The following is a 23,048-nucleotide window of genomic DNA, read 5'->3' on the forward strand; positions in this document are numbered from 1 at the left end:
GCCCCCACCCCCCACCAGCAACACCAAAGGCAAGTAACAAAACATGCTTTATTCAGTGGAAACTGGTGAGTGTGGGCAGGGCATGGCAGAAGTGTACAGGGGCTGGAGATAAAAGGGTCAGGGGTCACACAGCAGGGACATAACAACTCAGGATGGAGGAGCCAGAGATCAGAAGACTTGGAGGTGGGTGGTTGGTTCTTTGGTAACTTGTTGCCTGCTCTTCTAGAGGCTACGTGAGGCTCAAGAGCCCCTGGGGGTTCCAGAGGCCTCACCATCACGGGAAGGCTTGTCCCTGCAAGCCTAGGGAGGCCCTGCCCCCCAAAACAGTGGGAACTCTTGGGGACAGGATGAAAGCATCTGGAGAGCAAGCAGCCTTCACACTGGGCCCACAGGTCAATGGCTGGTCTGAGATGGGGATGTCCAGGGTGGAGAAAGCCAGAAACTTTGAAGCATCACCTTTTTGGCTCCATCACTCAAAGGTGAGGAACACCAGTAGTAGAGCCCAGATGGGTTACCAAATGGATTAACGACCCCTGCCTTCTCCCAAAATAAAAAGCAAAAACAACCCCAAAGCTGTCATGGATCACCACCTCCAGGGTTCCATCTCAGAGGTTAGGCTCCACTGTCAATGGAGCCCATACTCCTCTACCCAAATTAGACGTAATTCTTAGTGGGGTACTCAGAGGGACCCCGGGAGGTGGTATGTGGGGCTGATGCTGAGTATCGGGCCATATAATGTCTGGAGCTCCGGGACCCCCAGGAGGGGCAGGTGCAGCACAGTAGCCCCCCACCCAGCAACAAAAGGCCAGAGGCAGCCCAGCCCACATAGAGGGAGGCTCCCAGCTCCCACTTTTGGGCCTCAGCCACCAGGGGGTTGTAGAAGTCTCGAATGATGGTGTTGGCCGTCCAGCACACGGGTATCAGGGTCAGGATCCCAGAGATGACAAAGATGATCCCGGAGGTGAGCACCAGTCGGGCCTTAGAGTCCTTGTCCATCACGCAGGTGGTGCACTTGGCTCCGGCAAGGTAGATCAGGAAGCCGAGCAGGGCCACAAGGAGAGTGATGACGCTGAGGGCTCGGGCAGCCTGCAGGTCCTGGGGCAGCGCCAGTAGCGAGTCAAACACCTTGCACTGCATCTGGCCTGTGCTCTGCACCACGCAGGACATCCACGGCCCCTCCCACACCACCTGGGCTACCACGATGCTGTTGCCGATGAAGGCAGTCACTTTCCACAGGGGCAGGGCACAGGACACCAGGGCATTCACCCAGCCAAGCAGTGACAGGACGATCCCCAGGATTTGCAGACCAGCAAGGGCCATGGTGAGGTGGAGGTTGAGGAACTGCACTGGGGGATGGAAGCAGAGTAATGTTAAAACCAGCTGGCCCTGTCCCCTCGTTCCCAGTGAGTGCTAACCCCCATGCCACATGCCATGGCCAACACACAGGATACCAAACGTATGAACCCTAGGAGTCAGGATACCATGTCCTGTAATGTGGGCAAGGCATGCTCCCTAAGCCTCATTTTCTCACAGGGAAAATGAACGTTTAATGCTTCAGCATTTTTCTCCCCCTAGTTATGTGACAGGCATTGGCTTATATGAGTGCAAAAGTAAGCAGCCCAGTCCCCTCCCGCTCTCCATCTCTATTTCCCTTCTGAGCCGGCCCAAAGGAAGGTGTCCTCAGCCCTCAAGCCTGGAAGCCATACGCCCTGGAAGGGTCCAATGGCGGCGCTAGCAGCAGGGTCCTCTCCCGACTGGTGAAGGGGAGGGGAGCCCCGCCCCGGAGAGCAGCGCAGGTGGGGGAGGGGCGCCCAGGTTTCGGTGCCTTTGTCCCCGGGAAGGGGGGAGGGGCGTTTAACCTTTCTGCCGAAGGATCCCATCAGGGCCGAGGTTTAGGTGCAGCCCCCAACCAGGGACTCGCCGTCCCGGGTGGCTGCCATCAGATATGTCCAGGTTCTTCACATGCACCCCAACCCAAAGCCGCCATGCCCCCTGTAACTCTCTCTGCGAGGCATCTACGTCCTCCTCCACAACATGCACCCTTCCGCCAGGCTTACCTGTGAAGGAGTCCACAAAGATTCGAAGTAGCTGGCCGAGTGTGAGGATGGGGGCGGAGCTGGGGGGGTCTTAAAGAGGCAGTGACGTCACCGGATCAACGCCTCCAGGAGGGGCAGAGACCCCAGTCCAGATAGCAGCGGACGTGCGAATCCCAACCCCGCCAGTAGCGGGCGCTCGAGGACGGAGCCGCTGCTCCGGCGTCTGGACCGGGTCCGGGGGGCATTACCTGCCCGAAGTCTGGCCGGCAGTGAGTCAAGGTGTAGGGCGAGGAGCGGAAAAGAGCTCGGGTCTCGACTCTGAAACCCACCTAATCTTTCAAAGCCTAATTTTACTCTGCAAAATGGAGACAACAAGCCCACATTTTACTATGTAACTATGTCCTAAGGTGGAAATTAAAAGGGCACAGTATTATTTTTGTTTTATTGTTATTATCATACCCTCAGGCCTTAAGAAAGCTGCAGTTAGCGGGGCAAGTATAGCTCAATGGTAGATTGCGTATTTAGCATGCATGGGGTCCTGAGTTCAAATCCAGTACAGCCATTAAAAATAAATAAGTAGGTAAACCTAATTACTCCCCTTCCTTCCCCCGCCCCCAGAAGAATTAAAAAGAAAGAAAGCTGCAGTTATGTCTGTGATGGGTTGTGTCAGACTCCCCGCCATAGCCCAACACACACCTCCTGGGCTTCAGCACGGAGAATATAGGGCTGGATCTGTATTATCCCCTTGGCGTTCTGGCCCCTCACGCACGGAGACGGCTTTTGTTGAGTGAATGACTGAACTTAGTCTGCCAGGAGGGCGGGGGCGTCCAGGGGTGGATCGCGGGGCGGGCAGAGGCGAGGGATCCGCCCCGGAAGGCGGGGGCGGGGGCGGGGCCGCTGCTGTCTGTCCTGGTCCGCGGGTGGCGAGCCCAGACGGCAGCGGCCGCCCGAGGAGCGCCATGGTTCCTGGCTCGCTATGCCCGCTGCTGCGGCTCTTCGTGCTGGGTCTCGGGCTGGTGCTGCTGGGCGCCGCGGCCGGGGAGAAAGTGCCAGGTATGCCCGGCCGGGGCTGGGCGGGAGGGCGTGGGGGCTAGGGGAATCCCTGGTCCGGCGTTGGGGAGCCGGCATTGGGGGCCTAGAGGAGGGGCCAGAATGGGGGGAAATTGGCTGACATGGAGATCCGGGGTCAGGTGGTCTCTCCGGACACCGCACTTCCTGGTCAGGAGAGGTCCCATCTCGCTCCGAGCCTCAGTTTCCTGCCTGTCAAACTTGGTGGGGACGGGAGGGCTTCTGTCCTGAGAGTCTGGATTCAGAAGTGGAGAGAGAAAGAAAGTTTGAGGGAGGGATGTCCCGTTGGGTAAGGCGGCACGCCCCCAGGCTGATCAATACCGGGTCTGCCCAGCCCCAGTGACTGAACAGTGGGGGGGGGTGTTGAGAGGCACGGAGGCCTGTGCCCCCTATACCATGCGGGGTGCCCCCTTTCATCCGGTGACTTCAGTGCCCAGCTATGCGGGGGGAGGGACTAGGGTCGGGCCCGGTGCCCAGGAATGAGTCACCCGCCGGCGGCGGGGGGGTATGGGGACCTGACCCCCCCCCGCACTACGGCCCCCTCTCACCCGCGCCGCCGTGTCCTGGTCGGGCCGTGCGGTCACCTGTGAGGAATGCGGAGGGAAGGGCGCCGGTGACTCACGTTATTCGAGCCGGCCGACCCTGACCTCAGCCCCCAAAATAGCCGAGCCCCGCCCCCAGCCTCTGACCCACGGCCCCCTCCCCAGGAACCACCCCCTGCTCTCGCGGCAGCTCCTGGAGCGCGGACCTAGACAAGTGCATGGACTGCGCGTCGTGCCCCACGCGACCGAACAGCGACTTCTGCCTGGGCTGTGAGTAGGGGCGGGGTTAGAGGCGAGCAGACCCCAGGCGGCGGGAGAGAGTTGCTGCGGTTGAGAGGGGACCAAGGAGCTTCACATCTGGGGAATGAATCAAGGGGACGCTGGAGTGAGGAAGGGGTTCTGACCTGGGTAGCGGCCACGGTGGAGAAAAGGCTTGAGGTTCAGATCTAGGGGGCGGAGCTGGTCCGGAAAGGGGCGAGGTCTGACTTTCAGTCCTGCTCCCAGGCGCTGCGGCCCCTCCGGCCTCTTTCAGGCTGCTGTGGCCCATCTTGGGGGGTGCCCTGAGCCTGGCGCTGGTGCTGGCGCTGCTTTCTGGCTTCTTGGTCTGGAGACGGTGCCGCAGGAGAGAGAAGTTTACCAGTAAGTATGCCCTGGCTCACCCACCGCCCCCCCCACCATCATTCCTCAACGTGTTCCCCACTCTTGACGCCCCTCTTTTTTATCTTGCAGCCCCCATCGAGGAGACAGGCGGGGAGGGCTGTCCTGGCGTGGCGCTGATCCAGTGACAGTGAGCACCCCCTGCCAAGAGGAGGCCGCGCCCACTCATCATCCATTCATTCATTCTGGAGCCAGCCCCTGCTTTCCAGACAGCCAGAACCAGGCCACTCCAACCACAGGGGTGGAGGGATTGGGTGACGGGTGAATCACCTCTCTGAGGCCTGGGCCCAGGCTTCAGAGGAGACTTCCAAGGTGTCTGACTGCCCTGTCTCTGGCTCCAGAATAGAAAAGGAGACCCTGACTCACGCCGGACAGCTGACACTAAGGAACTGCAGCATTTGCACAAGGGTCCCCTACTCCCACTATGGCCTGGGGGCCAGGCTGACCTGAGGGACAGACACAACACCAGGCCCCACCCACCCAGATGTACCGAAATTCCAGCACGGGGGTCTCAGCCTGGGGGGGGGGGGTTAGAGACCTGTTCCTAACACTAGGGGGCTGGCCCTCTAGTGGGGCTGGTCCTTAAGACACTGCTCCTCCAACCCCCAAAGGAGGGGAGATATTTATTGTGGGGAGAAAGTTTTTTGGGGGGATTTATTAATAAAAGAATCTTTAACTTTAAATGGTTTGGAGAGTGGCACGATCCCCAGCTTGACTTCCAAGAGCTGGAGGGAGGAGTGAGTCAGCCGCGGGGGTGGGGGTGAGGCTCTGACTCACACATTCTCAATGCCTGAGCCCAGCCTGCCAGAACCTGGCGGGGTCCTGACCGTTTTTCCAGGGATGTTGAGGAGAAACCCCAGCATCCAGTACCCAAGCCCTTCCCTCCCTTTCCCAAAGGCCCTGGGTTCCAGACTGAAGCTTTCATTTGCTCTGCAATCTTTATTCAGTTCCGATGGGGAAGGCCTCCCTTCCCATGTTCCTGCCCCTCCCACCCCAGGGCTCCGTGGGGCTCAGTGTCCTCCTCTGTTGGGGGAAGGTTCTGGTGCCCAGAGGCCTGGTCTGGAAGAAAAGCAGGGCCGCTGGTCCCTTCGTGGAAGTGCTGGTCTCCCCTGTTGTGGGGAAGAAGGAAGGTGGGCAAGGTCACGCCCCCCCCGCAGCCCTCAGAGCTCCATTATGTCTCCAGCTGGGCTTGCAGGGTAGTTGGGGGTGGGGGTGTCCCCCAGCCTCAGCAGCCGGAGCGTCTCAGGGATCAGGTTCCCAGGGTAGCGCCAGAGAAGCAGCTCTGAGCAAGGGCTTCTGGAAGAGGAAATGACAGTCAGGGCACAGGGCTGAGGCTGGCCTGGCAGAGCCACCGCCACCCCCCACCCCCGACCTGGTTCAGGTCCCCAGGGGCTCTTGGGCTACTGGCACCTTCCAAGGAGTCAAGATGGGGAATAACGGAGGTTGACTAGAAACTAAAAATAGCAGGATGAGGCAGAGCCTGGAGTTTGGCTCTGAAGATGGTATAATCCTCCAGAAGGCCCAGCCAGTGGCTTGTGGATGGTGCCTACCTGAGTGGGGGCAGAGCTGGGCGGAAAGCCATGGGGGTGCTGCAGTAAGGATGGTCATTGTGCAGGCTGAGTCGAGAGAAGTGGGTGGCCATGTTCTCCTCAGACAGGAACTGCTTGCGCAGGGGCTCCCTGGGGAGAGACAGGGAGGCAGGAAGGCTGGGATATTCAGAGGAGAGGTAGTCTGATGGGGACCTGGATTGACAGAGGTCTTGCTGGGAGTCCCTCCCTGCCCCCAAACTCACTGCTCCTCCTCCAGGCGCCGCTTGGTGCTCATGGGCACAGCTCCTCGGAGAGGGGAGCTGGGAAGAAAAGAGAGCCAGGAGCACCCCACCCTCTTGGCCCCTACCCAGGATCTATCTGCCCGCCTAAGCCTGCAGCGTCAGCCAGGAGCCCCCATCCCGTCCAGTCCCTGTCTCAGCTGACGCCTAAGTCACCTCCTTCACCCTCACCCCCAGACCACCCAAAAGTCGGCCTCGGACATCTCAGCCCTTAGTCTCCAACCCTGTCTCAGCTCATGCCTAAGCCCTGCCGATTCACCCCACCGCGTGTCAGCCTGTGGACCAGCCCTGAGGCCCCAGCCAAGGCTCCTGGGGTTCTGGACCCCTGGGCCGGGCCCACCCAGGAACCCTACACACACCTCGCGTCCAGGCCTCGGGGCACCCCCGAGGCGGCCCGCGGGTGGCGCTGGGCCCGACCCTGGGGTCCTCGTTCCAGGGGTTGCTGCAGGATCATTTAGGTTCGGGGTCCTGCGAGCGGAGGGGTGGGAGCCGGGAGACAGGGGCGGGAGCCGGGAGACAGGGGCGGGAGCCGGGAGACAGGGGCGGAGCCTCTGAGGGCGTGACCCAACGCGTGGGGCGTGGTTTTAGGCCCGCGCAGAGGCCAGCTTCCGCGCAGGCGCAGAAGACGGACGGTCGGCACGCGGCTGGGAGGCGGGTGTGTTCAGTGGGGTGGGGTGGGGGTGGGCGTCCGGTAGTAGGGCTGCGGTGGGCGCCACTTGGTGTTGGGTTCTTCTTGGCGGTCCACCTCCATTCCTGGGGCTCGGGTTACGCGGCGGCCGCCTTCACGCCTGGCCGGCCAGCAGTGTTAGGAGGTGGGGCGCCGCTAAGGGGAGACGCTCTTCGGCACTTCCGGACTCGTGAGGCTGCCTGGCGCGCGGAGCACTCTGGGAGTTTTAGTTCTGGAGATGGAGCGAGCTGTGCCGCACGCCGTGCCTCTGGGTCAGGTGAGGGGGGCGTGGTGCGCGGTGGCTTCTGGGGTTTGTAGTTCATGCCCGGCTGGGAACGGGCGGGCAAGGAGTCGTGCTCTGAGGCCTGTTTTGAGTGTGTTGTTTGTAGGACTGGCTTCTGACCCGGGGGAGGGAGAGTAACCCAGAAATAGCTCAGGGGCCTAAGATGAAAGTCAGAGGATAGAGATTAGAAGTCAGTACGTTTTTCTGCATTGGAAGTAATAGGGCCACTTTTTAAGCGGTTTCTCGGAGGCAGCCCTGTGCGAAGCTCTGTGCATACAGTAGCTCATTCAGTCTTCACAAAATCTCCTGTGAGCTCCATATGACAATTAGGGACACCTGATGGAGAGGCTAAGTGATTGCTCAAAGTTCCACTAGACATCAAGCCTTAACTCTCCCTTTCCTCACCTCCTTCTTGGAGTCCACCCTGGGACTGTCTGGTCAGGTGCCCGTTGGTAGGCTGTCTTAAAGGAGGACTGAGAAGTCTGGGCTGAACTGGAGGCAGGAGAAGCAGGAAGGAAGGAGTCTGTGGATCGGAGGCCCCAAATAGCCTTCATCCAGTCTCTCTCCACAGATGGAAGTATTTCAGGCTCTGCAGCGGCTGCACATGACCATTTTCTCCCAGAGTGTCTCACCTTGTGGGAAGTTCCTGGCAGCTGGCAACAATTACGGGCAGATAGCCATCTTTAGGTACCCTTGCCCCTGCTCCCCACCATCCATTAGCTCTGGCACTTGGCCCTCCTGGGGCTGATGGCCCCCGCTTTTGACTCTCAGGCCCCTCTCTCCTCTTCTTTCAGCTTGTCTGCTGCTTTGAGCTCCGAGGCCAAAGAGGAAAGTAAGAAGCCCATGGTGACCTTCCAAGGTGGGTGCAGCCATTGAGTCTGGCTTAGGGAACCCCAGGGTGGACAAGAGGAGCTGGACAGGGTCACTCAGGTTCTGCACTTCCATTTAGCCCATGATGGGCCTGTCTACAGCATGGTCTCCACTGATCGACATCTGCTCAGTGCTGGGGATGGGGAAGTGAAGGCCTGGCTTTGGGCGGAGATCCTCAAGAAGGTAAGTGTGGAGCTGGGAGAAGGGTGAGGTGCCCAGATCTAGAGAGAGCCTTTGAGGTCACCTAGTGTTTCCCTCCATGAAGGGCTGTAAGGAGCTGTGGCGTCGTCAGCCCCCATACAGGTGAGCCATGTGGGCAGAGGGCACGTGGGGGTGAAGGTACCGCCTCTAGAGCTGACTCTACTTTCCTTCCCCCAGGACCAGCCTGGAAGTACCTGAGATCAATGCTTTGCTTCTCGTCCCCAAGGTTTGAGCCCTTTATAATTAGGGCTCTACCCTGCCCTCTTCTTGGCCCAAATGTTAATCCTTTCCCTCTCCCTGTCCATTGACTTCTGATCCCTCCCTGCCTTCCTCTGCAGGAGAATTCCCTCATCCTGGCTGGGGGAGACTGTCAGCTGCATTCGATGGACCTTGAGACGGGGACCTTCATGGTGAGAGGGCTGTGGATATGGAGGGGTCAAGGTTGGGGCCAGGGGCAGTGGCATTCTTCCTGGATCTTGTCCTGACACTGCCCTTTCCCTACAGCGGGCTCTCCGGGGCCACACTGACTACATCCACTGCCTGGCACTGCGGGAGCGGAGCCCCGAGGTGCTGTCAGGTGGTGAGGATGGGGCTGTGCGGCTTTGGGGTAAGGGAGTGTCTGATTGGAGGGAAAGGTGGTGGTGAGGGAGGCTGGGGCAAGTAGGTTGCCAGCCTCTCATGGTTCTTCCCCTGCAGACCTCCGCACAGCCAAGGAGGTCCAGACAATTGAGGTCTACAAGCACGAGGTGAGGGCATACCTCACACCCTGCCCTCCCTTCTTCCTTCCTGGACATCCCTTGTGTCTTCACCTTCCCCTTTCTTCTCCTCCCTTCCAGGAGTGCTCGAGGCCCCACAATGGGCGCTGGATCGGATGTTTGGCAACTGACTCAGACTGGATGGTGAGCTGGGCAGAATGCAGGATGGGGCATTGTGGCAGTGCTGGGCCCTGTCCAGCTGAGGGCCTGTGGCTCATGGTAGCTGGGGACCCCACCTCCACCTTTCTGCACAGGTCTGTGGAGGTGGCCCGGCACTCACCCTCTGGCACCTCCGATCCTCCACACCCACCACCGTCTTCCCAATGCGGGCACCACAGAAGCACGTCACCTTCTACCAGGACCTGGTGAGGCCCTGTCTCTCAACTCTGCCTGCCCTGCCCCTCCCTGCCCCGCCCCTCTCCCCCTCCAGCCCTGAACCCTGGGCCCCCTCCCTCTCCTCCACAGATTCTGTCAGCTGGCCAGGGTCGCTGTGTCAACCAGTGGCAGCTAAGTGGGGAGCTCAAGGCCCAGGTGCCTGGCTCCTCCCCAGGGCTGCTAAGCCTCAGCCTAAACCAGCAACCAGCAGCCCCTGAGTGCAAGGTGGGTCCTGCCAGGGGCAGTGGGGATACTGAGAGGCCAGGGTGTGTGGGCAGGTCAGTCACTCCCCTCTTGCCTCTAGGTCCTGACAGCCGCAGGCAACAGCTGCAGGGTGGATGTCTTCACCAATCTGGGCTACCGAGCTTTCTCCCTGTCCTTCTGACCTCCAGTGACACTCCCATCTCCATGTCGGGTTCGGAGTGTGTTTTCTTTTTTTATACAAATAAAATTTCAGGCTTTTCTTTCATGCACGTTCTTACCAAGAATGGAAGCCAAGTCGGTGTAATGATGTATATATTACTCTGATTTTGATACATAAATACCCACCCCCACCCGGTTCTGGTGCTTGCCAGGGCCAGGGGGCCTAGTGCCTAGAAAAAGTAGTCCTATATAGATTCGAAAAACAGCTCTGCCACCCCTGCCTCTGCCACCCACCTGGGGTCTCTGAACCCCAAAGCTGGCACTTGCTCCCAGTGAGCCCCTGCTAAGCCTTTCAGGGCGGGGAGGGCATTAGCCCCCTTTGGCAGACGATCGGGGCCGTCGCTCCATTGGCCGGAAGTGGAAAGTGAGCCAAAGAGGGCAAAGGGGGCCCCCTCCACCCGGCCCTCAGGTCCTTCGGAAGAAGTTGCTGAGGAAGCCGCCGGAGGGCCCAGGGCCCAAGCGCAGTGAGAAGCGCGGCGGGGCGCGGCGTGGGGTGGAACCGGCCGCACTCAACTCTTTCAGGCGTTGGGAGCGCAGCTGCTGTCCGATGACCACTTGCATGTCGTCCTGTGGGGCGGGTCAGCCGAGCCAGAGGGGCGGGTCAGCATCTGGCCCCGCCCCTGCCTGTTCCGCCCCGTCGGCCCCCGTCGGCCCCCGTCGGCCCCCGTCGGCCCCCGTCGGCCCCCGTCGGCCCCCGTCGGCCCCCGTCGGCCCTGCCTCTCACCTGCCAGGCCTCCAGTTCTTGCGTTAGCGCCACCTTCTGGCCGATGGTGCGAAGCAATTCTCGGGAGAGGGAGTCCCGCTCCAGAGAAACGCGGCTGAGCTCCAGGGACAATTCTAGGGCCCTGTCGGCAGAAAACGGGTCCAAGGGCGCTGGGGCGTCAGCGAGCCTTTAGGGGAGAAGGGGGAGAGGGGTAGAACCCTGAACCCAGACGAAGTGGGGCCGCTGATACAGAAACCAGGGAGGTCAGAGGGCTCCTGGTCCGAGTGAGGATAATTATATCCCATATCATGCGTGGCGTATTGGAGGTCTAGAAAGGCCAGAGTGTCCTGGGGGCCGGTAGTCCCCCTGGGGCGGTGGTGGATGGTGGCAGAAGCTCACTTGTTCACGGCCTCGTCCCGGTCGGAGAGAGCATCACTTAAGGCCTCCGCAGGGTCCTGAGCCCTCAGTTCCTTCTGCCTTTGCAGTTCCTCCCGCAGGGCCTGTAGCTCTGCCCGCTGCAGCGTGATCTGCGGGCAGGGGAGGGTGCAGAGAAGCGAGTAGGCCCTGGCGTCCTAGCCCGGGTTCCATCTCACCGTCCCAATCTTCTGCCCTCCTCCTCCCCGCCCATCCCCGTCTCCACAAACAACCCCGACAGCTGTGGTCCTGTGCTGAAGATGAATCTTCTGAGCCCCTAGACTGTGGCCGGATGGGTTGGGTTAGGGCTAGTTGGGTGGTATAAGCCTACAGAAAGGATGGAGAAGCACTGGAGGTGCGACTAAGTGGGGAGTGTAGCCCAGGAAGTCTTCCTGGAGGAGATGACATACAGACTGGCTCTAGAAACATGATTTGCAGGTTTGTTGGGATGAAGGGCTATCCAGGTAGGGGGAGATAGTGGGCAAAGGCTTGGAGGTGTAGATGGGAAAGAGAAACTGACATTGAGAAGGGCTCTGCATCCAGTCCTATGTTCCCCCCCACCTCATCCTGCAACCGGACCGCTTCTGCCTCCTCCTCTTCCAACATCTCCCCCGGGCTCAGGGATGCTCGCTTCCTGGGAAGCTCCAACCTCTCCTCCTGGGACGAAGGCTGATGGCTGGATGCCTTTTGGGTCTCCAGGGACAGAGTGGTCTGTTCACCAAAGGAATCAGTCAGTGAAGTGTCGAACCTCGTGGGAAAAGGAGGAGGGGCGGAGTCTGCAGCCCTCCTGGATGGTACCTGTGCGGGGCTGGTGGGCCGAGAGCTCATGAGAGTGTCTCCACGTCTGTCCGTGTTCTGGTCTTGGTCATGGACACTGTCGAGGCTATGGGCAAGCTCCAGCTGCAGCGAGGCTCCCGAGATGTCGGCCTCTTGGAGGCGCGACTCCTCCAGCTCCGAGACGCGTCGCTGCAGCCGCCGCAGCGCGCTCAGTGCTTCCTCCGCCTCGGAGCGCGCACGTTCCAGCTGCGACCGACCCGCACACCGACAGAAACAAGGACGGTCAGCCGTGCGCTCCCGGCGCCGGCATCCCACAGCCGACCCACAGAGGGCGCCAGCGCGCCTCAGAGAGTCTGGCAGCCCCGCGAGTCCGTGAAACCCGGCACCAAAGTTGGCTCCCACTCCTGGATCTCTGGGTAGCCTTGGGCTGCACAGTTCTTGGTAAATACCAGTTTACTCACCTATAAAGCAGGGTGCCGACGGGTGCCCGGGCTTTAAAGTCTCGCATCACCCTCCCTCCTGTCCCACCCCATCAGTTCACCTTGAAAAGCCCCCCCGCCCCCGACAGGTCTGCCTTCCTTTCTTTAATGCTGTCATTCAGTATTAACTGATCCTTCCTTCTAAGCCGGCGATGTGCTGAGTGTTTCACACCCTCATCATAGCCCTGTACCATTATCATCCCGTCTCACAGATGAGGAAACTGAGTCCCACAATAGTAAGAAGGGACACTGGGATAAGAACCCAGGTAATTTGACTGCAAAGTGCAAACTCCTGAGCTCTCAGACATCAGAACATGCTGCCTCTTCTCATATCCTTTTCTCTCTCTTCACAGCCCAGACCTGGTCCAAGACCCCATCATCTCTGACTTGAGCTCTGGCTTCTGCCCCATGGCCAGGCTCTGATTCTTTTTTTTATTTTTAATTTTTTTGTGGGGGGAGGTAATTATGTTTGCATATTTAGCTTTGGAGGGGGTACTGGGGATTGAACCCAGGACCTTGTGTATGCTAAGCATGCACTCTACCACTTGAACTACACCCTCCCCCTACCAGGCTCTGATACTAAGAGTGTACTACCCCTGCTCAATATCCTTCCATAGCTCCCACTTCGCTTGTGGCCCAGCTGCTAGGGCTCCCAATGACACAGTTGTGGCCTCATCTCCCAGGAAGCCCAGACGCAGTGGCCAAGACCCTGGTGATGCACCCGCCCACCCCAACCCCACTAGTCACCTCCAGACTGTGCTCCCGCCTCTCACGTCGTAGCAGCAGCAGCTCCTCGTGGGTTGCCTGTAGCCTGCCCTGGCCCTTCTCCACCTCCTCACGCAGGCCTCGAATCTGGGCCTCCAAGTCCTGTCGACGGCTCTGCAGCATCTGATTCTGGGAAGAGGCCTCAGAGCTGGATTGGAAGTGCTAGGCTAGCCCCAGATAGCCCCCTATCCAGCCCTTCTGGCTCAATAGATCCCCAGCCCCAGCCAGCACTCACCTCCCCCTGCAGACTCTCCAGCCGTGTCCTCAGCTCTGCCCCAGCCAGGACCTGAGCTTGGCACTGCCCCCGTAGGCCATCCAGTTCCCTCTGAAGCTCCTGCTCAGCCTGGGAGGCCTTGGGGGTGGGGGGAGGCAGTGGAGCCCTCAGCTGGCCCCAGTCTGAACACCAAGCCCAGCGCACCCACCCCAACCAGGACCCAGGCATCTGCCCTCTCCTTGCCCAGGGACCTGGGGTCAGGGCTATCCCACCTGGGCCAGCTGCTGACTGAGCCGGAGGTTCTGTTCGCTGAGTTCACTGAGGGCCCGCACCCGCTCACGCCCGCTGTCCTGCTGCTCTGAACGCTGCTCCCCGAGCTGGGCCCGAAGGGCCTCCACGTCCCCTTCCAGCTCCACAGCCCTGGCCTCCCACTCAGCTCCCCGTGCTGCCAGGCCCCGGCGGAGCTCATGGTTCTCCTGCTGCAGCTGCTGTGGGGGCCGAGACAGACGGTCAGAGACAGAAGAGGAGAGGTGAGGCTGGAGCAGACACAGAGAGACTGAGATGGAGAGACAGAGACCCAAAGAGAGGGGTCTGGGGCAGGCATGAGACAGGAGAGTGCTGGGGAGGAAGTGGGCAGAGAGAGCAAGACTCAGGCTCAGGCAGTAGGAGAAGGGGGGGAGCGGTAGAGAGAAGTTGCCAGGAGGGTCTGACCCTGGGCCAGAGTGGGGTGGGGCCCCTTGGATGCCCACTCACCTCTGGTTGCCGCCTGGGCTTCTGGACCCGAGGCCGCAGGCGCCGCTTCTGACGCCTGAGTCTGGCAGAATTTAAGCCTCGGCCCATGGCCCCACGCACCTGTGTTCCAGGGGCTCTGAAGCTTCAGCCTCTGCTCAAGCCCTCTTCCCCAGCTCCCACCGGCCAGCTCCCTCTAATTAACCATGCTCAGCCCCACCCTGGCCCCACGCCTCTGCCTGCCCTCCCCAAAACCTGTCTAACCAGCAGGGGGACGCTCCTGGCACACCCAGATGCCCAGCTTGGGGAGGCGGGCAAGCCAGGGGGCCAGCCTCTGCCCCCTACTCTATGGACTCACAAAACAGGAAGATGATGCTAACCACAGCTGTTCCAAGTATTAGCAGGTGCTCCTGCAGGGTCCTGGGCTAGCGCATTAGCTGTATTGTTTTATTTACTCACTTTGAGTTAGAATCCTTAACGTCCTCATTTTACAGATGAGAAAACTGGCCTCAGAGAGGTCACATGTCTTGCCCAAGGACACACAGTGAGTTAGTGGAGCTGGGATTCTAACCCAGGCAGCCAAGCCCCTAACTGAATACTGTGGGGGCAATATAACTCTAGGATTAAGCCCACAGGTTCGGGGTCTGATTATCCTGGCCAGTGCCCAGCTCTGCTGCTGCTTTGTGGTCAGGAAAGTCTCCTAATATCTCCAAGTCCCATCCATCCACCCATCCATCCCATGTTTCCTGAGCCCCCCTGTTTTGGAGTCTGGCTGTCAGCAGTAAGCGAGACCACCAAGTTGTGTCTCAAGCAGCTTAGAGTCCAGAGGGTCACAGGCAAATGGACACATTCTTGAACCAGGTAGTTTTGGAGGGGGAACATTAAGGGCTATAAAGAGACTCTGAGAAGTGATAAAGAGCAGTGGGTGAGGGCTCCTTCAGGAGGAAGTAATGCCTAAATTGACTCCTGCAGGGCAAGAAGGAAGAGGGCCACAGCAAGGGACTTCACGTGCAAAGGCCCTGAGGCAACAAGCTTGGGTTACTAAAGGAAGTGAAAAAAGGACCCATCAGAGGAGGAGCTGTGCGGCTGAGATGAGGTCAGGGAGGTGACATGGGATGTTTAGGGATGTGGGGAAGAGTTTCAGTTTCATTCTAAATGTGAGGCTAGCCACTGGGAGATTCTGGGCAAGGACTGAAATGATCTGACTTCGAATTTTTGAAGATCCCTCTGGCTGCCCTGTGGAGAAAGGGCTCCAGGGAGCAAGAGTGGAAGCTGAGGGCCAGTGAGGAGGCGGCTGCAGTGTCTGTGGCAGAGACGATGAGGCTACGGCCTGCTTAGAGAGACAATGAGAAGTGGGGAGACTCGAACTCTAGTTTTGCAGAAGAACCAGCAGGGCTTGTCGATGTGGAAGGAGAGAGGTCACGGGGACTCAGGTCCTGCAGTAGGAAGCTGAGATGGGGACGGCAGGTGATTGGGTCATGGAATCCAGTGCCACTTATGTTGAGATGCCCAGTCTGGCCAGGTGGAGAGGGTGTGGGGCTGACGATGTGGATACAGGAGTCAGTGGTGTCCAGGGCATTTAGGGGACCAGATGTGACCGCCAGGGTGAGAGGGTGGCTGACGACAGCCTGGGCAGAGAGAACTTTTTGTATCTCAGAATTGGGTAAGAATTGACTGAAGTGATGGGTGGAAAGTGCCTAGCCCAGAGCCAGACAGGGAGGGGGCACCCAGGAACTGAGCCAGGCAAGGAGGGGGCACCCAGGAAATGTTGGCTGGGGTTACTGCTGAGGAACCAGACCCAAGATTCCGAGAGGACCAGCAGCTTTCCTACAGCCACACAGCCAGGCGGGGATCTGAACCCAGGTCCTGACTTGTCCTCAGTGCCCGTATTCTTAACCAGTGGACAATATGACCAGGGGTGTGTGTGAGGAATGGTCCCAGCCCTGAACTGCTGTTCAGGGGCCTCCCCCTGCCCAGCTTTCCTCCCCACCCCCACCTGGTCCCTGCCACCTGTCCCCCATCTGCCCATGCCTGCCCTCTGCTGCCAGCTCACTTCCTCACGCTCAGAGTGCTGGGCATTCAGCATCTCCAGCTGTCGCTGCAGCTCCTCATTGCGCTCCAGAAGCATCTTGCCAAGCTCGGCGGCCAGCAGCAGGTCTTTCTCCTTCTGCTGCAGCTGCAGGGCCAGGTCCTCAGGCTCCTCAGGCCCTGCGCCCCCTCCTAGGAACGAGTCCCGCCGCTCGAGCACAAAGGGGTAGAAGCCCTCATCGCCGCTGGGGGAGGCGCCCCCAGAGAGCAACCCCGACGGGAAGCTTGGCCCTTCTGGGGAGCTCATGGTGCCTGCAGCGTCTGTAGGGACAGGTAGGTCTGTGGGGAGAGGTAGCTGCAGTACCCTCTACTCAGCAGCCCAGCGGGGTTCACCCCCGCTGGCCAAGATGTGGCTCTCCTGCAATTCTTCCCCTGCCCACTGGCCCTCTCAGTCCTGCCACTAGTGCCTCCCTGGGCCATGAAGGGTTAATGATCTGTGTCTTGGCCACCCAGCTCCGTTAATGTCTCCAAGGTAAACTGAGGCAGGAGGAAACAGGAAGGGAGCTGCCCAGCCTTCTGCCCCTGGCAGACATTTTCTGCCCCAGGAAACCGTTGTCCCAGTGCTCCAGAACCCCAGGCCACCCCACCAACTGCCCCTGCCCCCTCTTCCCAGAACCCAGCTGCTCTGGCTCCCAGTCCCTCACCAGCTGGGAAACTCTTCCCAGAACCCAGGTTCTTGAGACTCAGGACTCAGGGATAAGTCCAGCCCCTTCTCCCCAGTATCCACGGCAGTGGGAACTTAGGTGTCCTGAGCCCTTAACCCCCAGAAATCCAGCCCCTTCCTCTTCTTCCAGAAGCCCAGGCCCAGGTTCCCAGTTCCTGGAGACCCAGATGCTCTCATGCCAGCCCCCCTGTCCTCCTGGCTCTTGTTCTCCTAATGTCCTATGTCCCCACCCCTTGGAACTCAGGTGCCCAGGCCCCCAGCCCCCCAGGTTCCCAGGCCACGGGCGGGAGAGGTAACAGGTTGTGCCGGCACTGCTGCCCTGCCACTCCAGGTTTCTGTTTACTCCCCTCCCGGCCCTGGGGACGGGAGCCTGGTGGCGCTCCCCTAGGGCTGCCAGGGCCTGGCAGTTCAGGGGCTCTGGGCTCAGGAGGGCAGGGATGCCAGGGGCTTCCCTGCCATGTTCCCCCCTCCAGCCCTTCTGAGGTTCCCCACCCCCTAAACACACAAACACACACACCTGTCCCTTCCTCTCCTCCCCTTGCCAGGTGTCCAACCCCAGGCCTACCTGTAGGACCCAGGTGTTAGCGGTAGTCCTAGCCCAGCTGCCCACAGGCTGGACGGGGGTGGGGGTGGGGGTCTCCCTAACGTGGCCTCCGCGACCCAACCCAGCTCTGGGATTCAGAGCATCCCTTCTCCTTGCCTCTCCCCGCACCGAGCTACCATTAGTAAATGGTGCCCAGGCGTCAGGGCCCCCAGCCCCTTGACCCCCAACCCTAGGCGTCGGAAACCCAGCTACCTCCTTACTTCCTGCCGGCGTTCCCCATTTCCCGGTCCCAAGAGCCAGGCCCAGCCGCTCCAGCCCCGCGCCATCCTCCCGCTCCAGCTCGCCCCGGCCTGAACTCGAAGGGCCCCGGTCCCTAGGCTCTCACCCGACGACGCCCGGCTCCCTCCGAGGTCCCCGCGGTCCCGATCCCCTCTTCCGGAGGCGGTGCCAGGTGCACGGCGCACAGGTGAGGGGGCGGTGCCACGGGCAGGGCTGGGGCGCCCCCTGGTGGCCGGAATGGCCAGGTGGGGCTTAAAGAAAGTCGCCTCCACCCAGGTCAGAGCCAGTGACCCATTTTACTGCCATTGGAAAACAACAGCGCCCATTAATTGAGCACCCACTGTATGCGGACCGCACGTTGAGCATAGACTTCCGCTCCTTTTCCCTCAGAACTGCCCTGTGGGATAGGAAATTATTAACAATAACAAATCTAACACACATTAAGCACTCTGCCAACTAAGCTATTTTATAGGCATAACTTGTTTACTTTCAAGACATCTTAATGAAGCAAGAACTACTATCATCCCCATTTTCCAGGTGAGGAAACAGAGGCCCGGGGGGATCTAACTTGCTTCGGGTCAAATGGACAGAACTTGAATGTGAGGGTCAGAAATGTGACTTCAGGGTGTGTGCTCTTATACTGATTCCTGGGCTGCAGGTGAGAACAGCTAAAGTGACTTGCCCATAGCCACACCTTAGCCTGTGTGCTGACTCCCAGCTTGATGCTCTCAGTTCCCAGGCTGTGCAGAGTCAGGGGCAGAGCACTTGGTGTGGAGACTGGGAGGATCCAGGGCTGGATGCTGGTGTTTAAACAGCCTAGTGCAGCCCGGGCATGTGGGTGATGCCACCGCCATGGCCTGGTGGCTTGCCAGGAGTCTCCTCAGACTTCCAGAGCTCCCTGGGTCCCTGTGAAAGGGGCTCCTGGCCTGGTGAGGAGGGATGAATGGAGGGCTGGGAGCTGTGGTGAGCTGGTAACTATTTAACGACAGGCTCTCTGGGGGCAAAGAAAGCCCTGATTTGTTGCTTTTGCCAATTTCTGGGGTGTAAATACTCCCACCAATGCTAATTCCAAGCTATGGACATGACATCCTTGAATGTGGGGATGGGCGGAGATGTGCATAATCAGTTTTTGCCAGCCACTTACCAGCTGGGTCCCCTGCATCTGTGGCTTCGGGGGTCAGGACTTCTGAGTGTTGGAGGACTGAGGACCTATCTGGCTGGGCCCTAGAAATAGAAAAGGAAAATGGGAGCTGGGACTCCTGACTTGTGGGAAAATGGATGCAAGAATTCTTTGGAGGGGTGGTTCAGGGGCTGGGACCCCTGGATCCTGGACTAGGCCCAGGTTTCCTGCCAGCACAGAGCAGAAGTACCAATTTCATTTTAAAGGGGTCTGAGGGGTGTGTTGCCTGGCAAGGCCACTGTATTCTCCCACAGCATCTGTGGGAACAGCCTGGTGGACTTTGAAGGACTAGAGACATCCCTGGTGCTGCCACCTGATTTCCTCCAAATGCCAGGATCACCCCAGGCTCCTCCTGTACCACACCCAGCACACCTTCCTGAGCCCCCCTCCTGCCAGGCAGGGGCTGGGCTCACCTGGAGATGAAGTGGTCAAGGCCCTACTCCCAGGAGGTCCACAGTCCACCCAGGAGGTAGGAGGAGGTGTAGACCTATAAAACAGAAAGGAACCAATAAAACAATACAGCAAAGAGCTTGGTTCACAGATGTTGGCATCCCATGGCTTCAGTCCAAATTCCAGTTTGGCCACATATGGGCTATGTGTGCCTGTTTCATCCAGCTGACCTCTGCAGCCCTCAGTTTCTCCATTTGTAAAATGGGGTGATAAGTTTCCAGCTTATGCAGTTGTGAGAATTAAATGGTGAAGTGCCAACACTTAGTCTGTGCTAGTGATCCTGAGCAGGACCATAAGAAGTGACTCACCACACATATTACAATGTACTTCATCCTCACAGCAACCCTATGAGGGCATACCAGTCACGGACATGTGACCAGCTCAGGGAGATAGAGTGATTTGTCTGTGGCTCTATGGCCGATCCCTCATCCTCGTTTGCCTGGCTCCCAGCCCCAGTCATTCTTTGAACGTTTGAATCTGGTCTCCAGCCTCCTCTGGACCCAGGAGTCCAGCCCTTTCCCTGCCCCCCAGCTCCCCTCCCCCAGCCTCCCTGCTGATCCTAGAGGAAGATGGATAGGTGGCCCCGGGGAAGCCTGAGGGATGCTGTCCAGATAAGAGAGAGGATGATAACTCAGTTCTCTCCTTCTCTCCAGCCAGCCTCCAAGCAAGTCAACTTCCTGGAGCCTCCAAGCGCATGCTCAGCCCTGAATGCTCTCTCCCACCTCCCAACCCTCTGGTGAGCCCCTAGAATTCCAAGTCTTGGCATCTCCTCCCTGGGCAAGCCTCCACAGGCCTCACAAGGACTTGGGCAGTCTATGATGGGCATCAGAAGCCAGTAGAATGCCCCCACTGCCCTCCCTGGCCCCTCCATAGAGGCAACCCGGGGAGTGGCGTGCTTCCAGACCAAGGCACCTCCAGGCTTTTACGACGTATGCAAAGTCTATGAACAATAGGTAGTATTGTTTGAGGGTGTTTAAAACCTTCATATAAAATATTTTACTGAATATACTGTTCTGTAGCTTGCTTTTTTGCTGTTATTGCCAATTTTTTCCCAACTGAAAAAAAACTAGGTGGGAGGAAGGTACAGCTCAGTGGTAGAGCGCGTGCTTAGCATGCTCGAGGTCCTGGGTTCCATCCCCAGTGCTTCCATGAAAATAAGTAAGTAAGTACCTAATCCCTCTCCCAACCCCAAACAACCCTTGGCTTTATCGAGGTAGGTATTCCTTCCCAAGGCCATCACAAATTACCAGCAACTGGATGACTTAAATGACTGAAATTTATTGTCTCATAGTTCTGGAGGCCAGAAGTCCGAAATCAAGGTGGGGGCCGGGTTGGTTCCTTCTGGAGCCTCTGATGGTGACAGCTCTCCCATCCTGATCTTCTACTTCCTTAATGCTCCTTGGACTGAAGCTGCATCATTCCAATCTCTGCCTCCATCTTCACATGGCCTTCCCCCTCTGGGGCTTCTCTGTGTCCCCGAGTCTCATCTCTGTCTCTCCTGTCTCTTCTAAGGACCAGTCATTGGTTTTAGGGCCCAAACCAAACCCAGGATGATCTCATCTTGAAATCTTCAACTTACTTTCAGCTGCAAAGATCCAATTTCCAAATAATGTCCCATTCTCAGGGATGGGAGGTTAGGGCTTGGACTTATCCTTTTGGGGGACACAATTTGACCCATCACAAGGAATAATTTATACATAAGAAAATTCACCATTTTTCTTCATTTTTTAAGAAATTGATGTATAGTCAGTATACAACGTTGCGTTAATTTCTGGCGTACAACATATTGATTCAGTTATACATATATATATTCTTTTTATTCTTTCTCATTATGGGCTATTATAAGATATTGAATACAGCTCCCTGTGCTATACAATAGGACCTTGTTGTTTATCTCTTTTATATATAGTATTATCTGCAAATCCTGAACTCCCAATTTATCCCTCCACTCTCCCTTTCCCCGCCGGTAACCATAAATTTGTCTTTTATGTCTGTGAGTCTATTTCTGTTTTGTAAATAAGGCCTTTTGTGTCATTTTTTTCAGATTCCACATGTAAGTGATATATGGTATTTTTCTTTCTCTTTCTGGCTTACTTCACTTAGTATGAAAATCTCCAGGTCCATACGTGTTGCTGCAAATGGCATTATTTTATTCTTTTTTGTGGCTGAGTCGTATTCCACCGTGTGTGTATGTGTGTGTGTGTGTGTGTGTGTGTGTGTGTGTGTGTGTGTGTGTGTGCATTCCATATCTTCTTTATCCATTCATCTGTCGATGGACATTTAGGTCGCTTCCATGTCTTGGCTATTGTAAGTAATGCTGCTGTGAACATTGGGGTGCATGTATCTTTTTGAATTAGTTTCCTCCAGATATATGCCCAGGAATGGGATTGCTGGATCATACAGAAAGTCTATTTTTAGGTTTTTAAGAAATCACCATACTGTTTTCCATAGTGGCTGCACCAAACTACATTCCCAACAAAAATGTAGGAGGGTTCCCTTTTCTCCATACCCTCTCTGGTGCTTATCATTTGTGGACTTCTGAATGATGGCCGTTCTGACTGGTGTGAGATGAATGTAGTTTTGATTTGCATTTCTCTGATAAGTAGTGACAATGAGCATTTTTTCATGTGCCTTCACTGGAGAAATGTTTCTTTAGGTCTGCCCATTTTTGGATAGGGTTGTTTGTTTTTTTATTATTGAGTTGTGAGATTCACCAATTTGATAATATTTTGATAAATATGTGCAACAAACTAACTGCCACCACAATCATGATATAGAACGCTTCCATCACCCCCAAAATTCCCTTGCTTATTTGCAGTCCCTCTTCTCCTCATGGAAACCACTGATCTCCTTTCTGTCACCATTACTTTGCCTGTTCCAGGAGGATCTCTAAATGGAATCATGTATGATATGTCATCTTTTGTGCCTGGCTGCTTGGATTCAGCGTCAAGCTGCTGAGATTTACCCACGTTGTACATATCAGTGGAATCAAAAGGGTGGAGAATTTTCAAACCTAAAGGAAAGTTGCAGGGTAACATAACGTATACCCTCCACTAAGGCTTACAGTGGTGGACGTTCTGTTACATTTGCTTTCTCTCTCTCTCTCAGGTGACACACACTCGCACACATTTTGCTAGACCTTTGGCTACTTCCACTTGCATCTCCTGAGGACACAGGGATTCCCCTACATAACCCTGCACCGTTATCACATGTAATCAACTGAACATTTCTCTTTAGTCTCCTTTCATCTAAAATACTCCCCCTGTCTTCTTATGTGTCTTTCAGGACATTGACTTTTGGGGGGAAGAATCCAAGCAGCTGTTTTCCCAAATGTTTTTGAGACTTATCCAGGATGGTGTATTTAAATTTAGTTTGTTCTTAACAGCTGTATGGTATTTCATCCAAAGTTTATGCCCCAATTTATTTCTCTACTCTCCAATCATTGAACACTGAGTCTTTTGGCTCTTCTTCAGTGTTATAAACAATGTTCTAATGCACAACCTTGTACGCAGATCTCCGTGGACACTTGGGTGGAAATTTTATGCTGTTGTCTACTTAGAGGTAGAGTCAGTGTGGGGAGGTGTTCCAGCGAGGTCTTGCTGAGTAATAACTATCTCACAATTTAGAAGCTTGAAACAACAATTTAGTTTTTTTCTCTGACAGTTCTGAGGGTCGACTGGGTTCTGCCAGGATCTCAGGTAATATGGTGATCGGGGCTGGAGTTATGAGATGATTTCTTTGCTCCTACATCTGGGCTGGATGGCTGGGTCAGCTGGGGCCGGATTTCTTTCTTCACACAGCTTCTGCACGTGGTTGCATGGATTTCCTCACAGTATGGCCATCTATCCCAGACTTCTTACGTGGAAGCTAACTTCCCCCAAAATGTGGTTCCAAGGGGCCTGGGAAGAAGCTGCCAGGCTTCTTAAGACTATGTCTTGAGGTTTCCAGAACCATCACTCTCACAGCATTCTACTGGTCAGGCAAGCCACTGAGGTCGGCCCAGTTTCAAGGGGAAAGGAGGATATCCTGTCACTCAACGAGAGGAGTAGAAAAGAAT

At 57.0% G+C, this 23,048-nt stretch overlaps 5 protein-coding genes across 13 annotated transcripts; 2 read left to right on the top strand and 3 right to left on the bottom strand.

Moving 5' to 3' along the window:
* Positions 1-29: 29 nt before the first annotated feature.
* Positions 30-2,960, bottom strand: CLDN6 (claudin 6). The gene is made up of 3 exons (XM_010992569.3): positions 2,733-2,960; positions 2,058-2,391; positions 30-1,346 (listed from the first exon to the last, which is right to left on the bottom strand). The coding sequence occupies exon 3, from the start codon at positions 1,318-1,320 to the stop codon at positions 655-657; it is 666 nt and encodes a 221-aa protein (XP_010990871.1). The 5' UTR covers positions 1,321-1,346; positions 2,058-2,391; positions 2,733-2,960; the 3' UTR covers positions 30-654.
* Positions 2,960-4,986, top strand: TNFRSF12A (TNF receptor superfamily member 12A). Of its 2 annotated transcripts, none has more exons than XM_031447611.2 (4): positions 2,960-3,089; positions 3,812-3,916; positions 4,151-4,285; positions 4,376-4,986. In XM_031447611.2, the coding sequence occupies exons 1-4, from the start codon at positions 2,996-2,998 to the stop codon at positions 4,429-4,431; spliced, it is 390 nt and encodes a 129-aa protein (XP_031303471.1). In that variant the 5' UTR covers positions 2,960-2,995; the 3' UTR covers positions 4,432-4,986. The 2 variants fall into 2 exon arrangements, with proteins under 2 accessions (XP_031303471.1, XP_031303472.1); XM_031447612.2 differs by having other exon boundaries at positions 2,983-3,089; positions 3,837-3,916.
* A 236-nt stretch (positions 4,987-5,222) lies between these two features.
* On the bottom strand, positions 5,223-6,695 carry HCFC1R1 (host cell factor C1 regulator 1). Of its 3 annotated transcripts, none has more exons than XM_031447609.2 (4): positions 6,491-6,695; positions 6,096-6,152; positions 5,854-6,009; positions 5,223-5,599 (listed from the first exon to the last, which is right to left on the bottom strand). In XM_031447609.2, the coding sequence occupies exons 1-4, from the start codon at positions 6,583-6,585 to the stop codon at positions 5,464-5,466; spliced, it is 444 nt and encodes a 147-aa protein (XP_031303469.1). In that variant the 5' UTR covers positions 6,586-6,695; the 3' UTR covers positions 5,223-5,463. The 3 variants fall into 3 exon arrangements, with proteins under 3 accessions (XP_031303469.1, XP_010990868.1, XP_031303470.1); XM_010992566.3 differs by having other exon boundaries at positions 5,854-5,982; positions 6,491-6,684; XM_031447610.2 differs by lacking the exon at positions 6,096-6,152 and having other exon boundaries at positions 5,854-5,982; positions 6,491-6,683.
* A 48-nt stretch (positions 6,696-6,743) lies between these two features.
* Positions 6,744-9,751, top strand: THOC6 (THO complex subunit 6). Of its 3 annotated transcripts, XM_010992565.3 has the most exons (13): positions 6,744-7,075; positions 7,653-7,768; positions 7,876-7,940; positions 8,031-8,134; positions 8,217-8,254; positions 8,330-8,378; positions 8,491-8,562; positions 8,657-8,759; positions 8,849-8,898; positions 8,989-9,051; positions 9,162-9,272; positions 9,373-9,507; positions 9,587-9,751. In XM_010992565.3, exons 1-13 carry the CDS (start codon positions 7,037-7,039, stop codon positions 9,665-9,667), a joined length of 1,026 nt encoding a protein of 341 aa, XP_010990867.1. In that variant the 5' UTR covers positions 6,744-7,036; the 3' UTR covers positions 9,668-9,751. The 3 variants fall into 3 exon arrangements, with proteins under 3 accessions (XP_010990867.1, XP_031303467.1, XP_031303468.1); XM_031447607.2 differs by lacking the exon at positions 7,653-7,768 and having other exon boundaries at positions 6,821-7,075; XM_031447608.1 differs by lacking the exon at positions 6,744-7,075 and having other exon boundaries at positions 7,853-7,940.
* A 30-nt stretch (positions 9,752-9,781) lies between these two features.
* BICDL2 (BICD family like cargo adaptor 2) lies at positions 9,782-17,528 on the bottom strand. Of its 4 annotated transcripts, none has more exons than XM_031447604.2 (10): positions 17,468-17,528; positions 15,840-16,135; positions 13,330-13,542; positions 13,079-13,195; positions 12,826-12,972; positions 11,621-11,845; positions 11,384-11,533; positions 10,808-10,935; positions 10,430-10,595; positions 9,782-10,272 (listed from the first exon to the last, which is right to left on the bottom strand). In XM_031447604.2, the coding sequence occupies exons 2-10, from the start codon at positions 16,119-16,121 to the stop codon at positions 10,111-10,113; spliced, it is 1,590 nt and encodes a 529-aa protein (XP_031303464.1). In that variant the 5' UTR covers positions 16,122-16,135; positions 17,468-17,528; the 3' UTR covers positions 9,782-10,110. The 4 variants fall into 4 exon arrangements, with proteins under 4 accessions (XP_031303464.1, XP_031303466.1, XP_031303463.1 ...); XM_031447606.2 differs by having other exon boundaries at positions 10,430-10,550; positions 13,330-13,545; XM_031447603.2 differs by having other exon boundaries at positions 13,330-13,545.
* Between the last annotated feature and the right edge of the window lie 5,520 nt (positions 17,529-23,048).

The sequence above is a fragment of the Camelus dromedarius genome, chromosome 24 (assembly GCF_036321535.1).
Source record: "Camelus dromedarius isolate mCamDro1 chromosome 24, mCamDro1.pat, whole genome shotgun sequence".
Lineage (NCBI taxonomy): Eukaryota > Metazoa > Chordata > Mammalia > Artiodactyla > Camelidae > Camelus > Camelus dromedarius.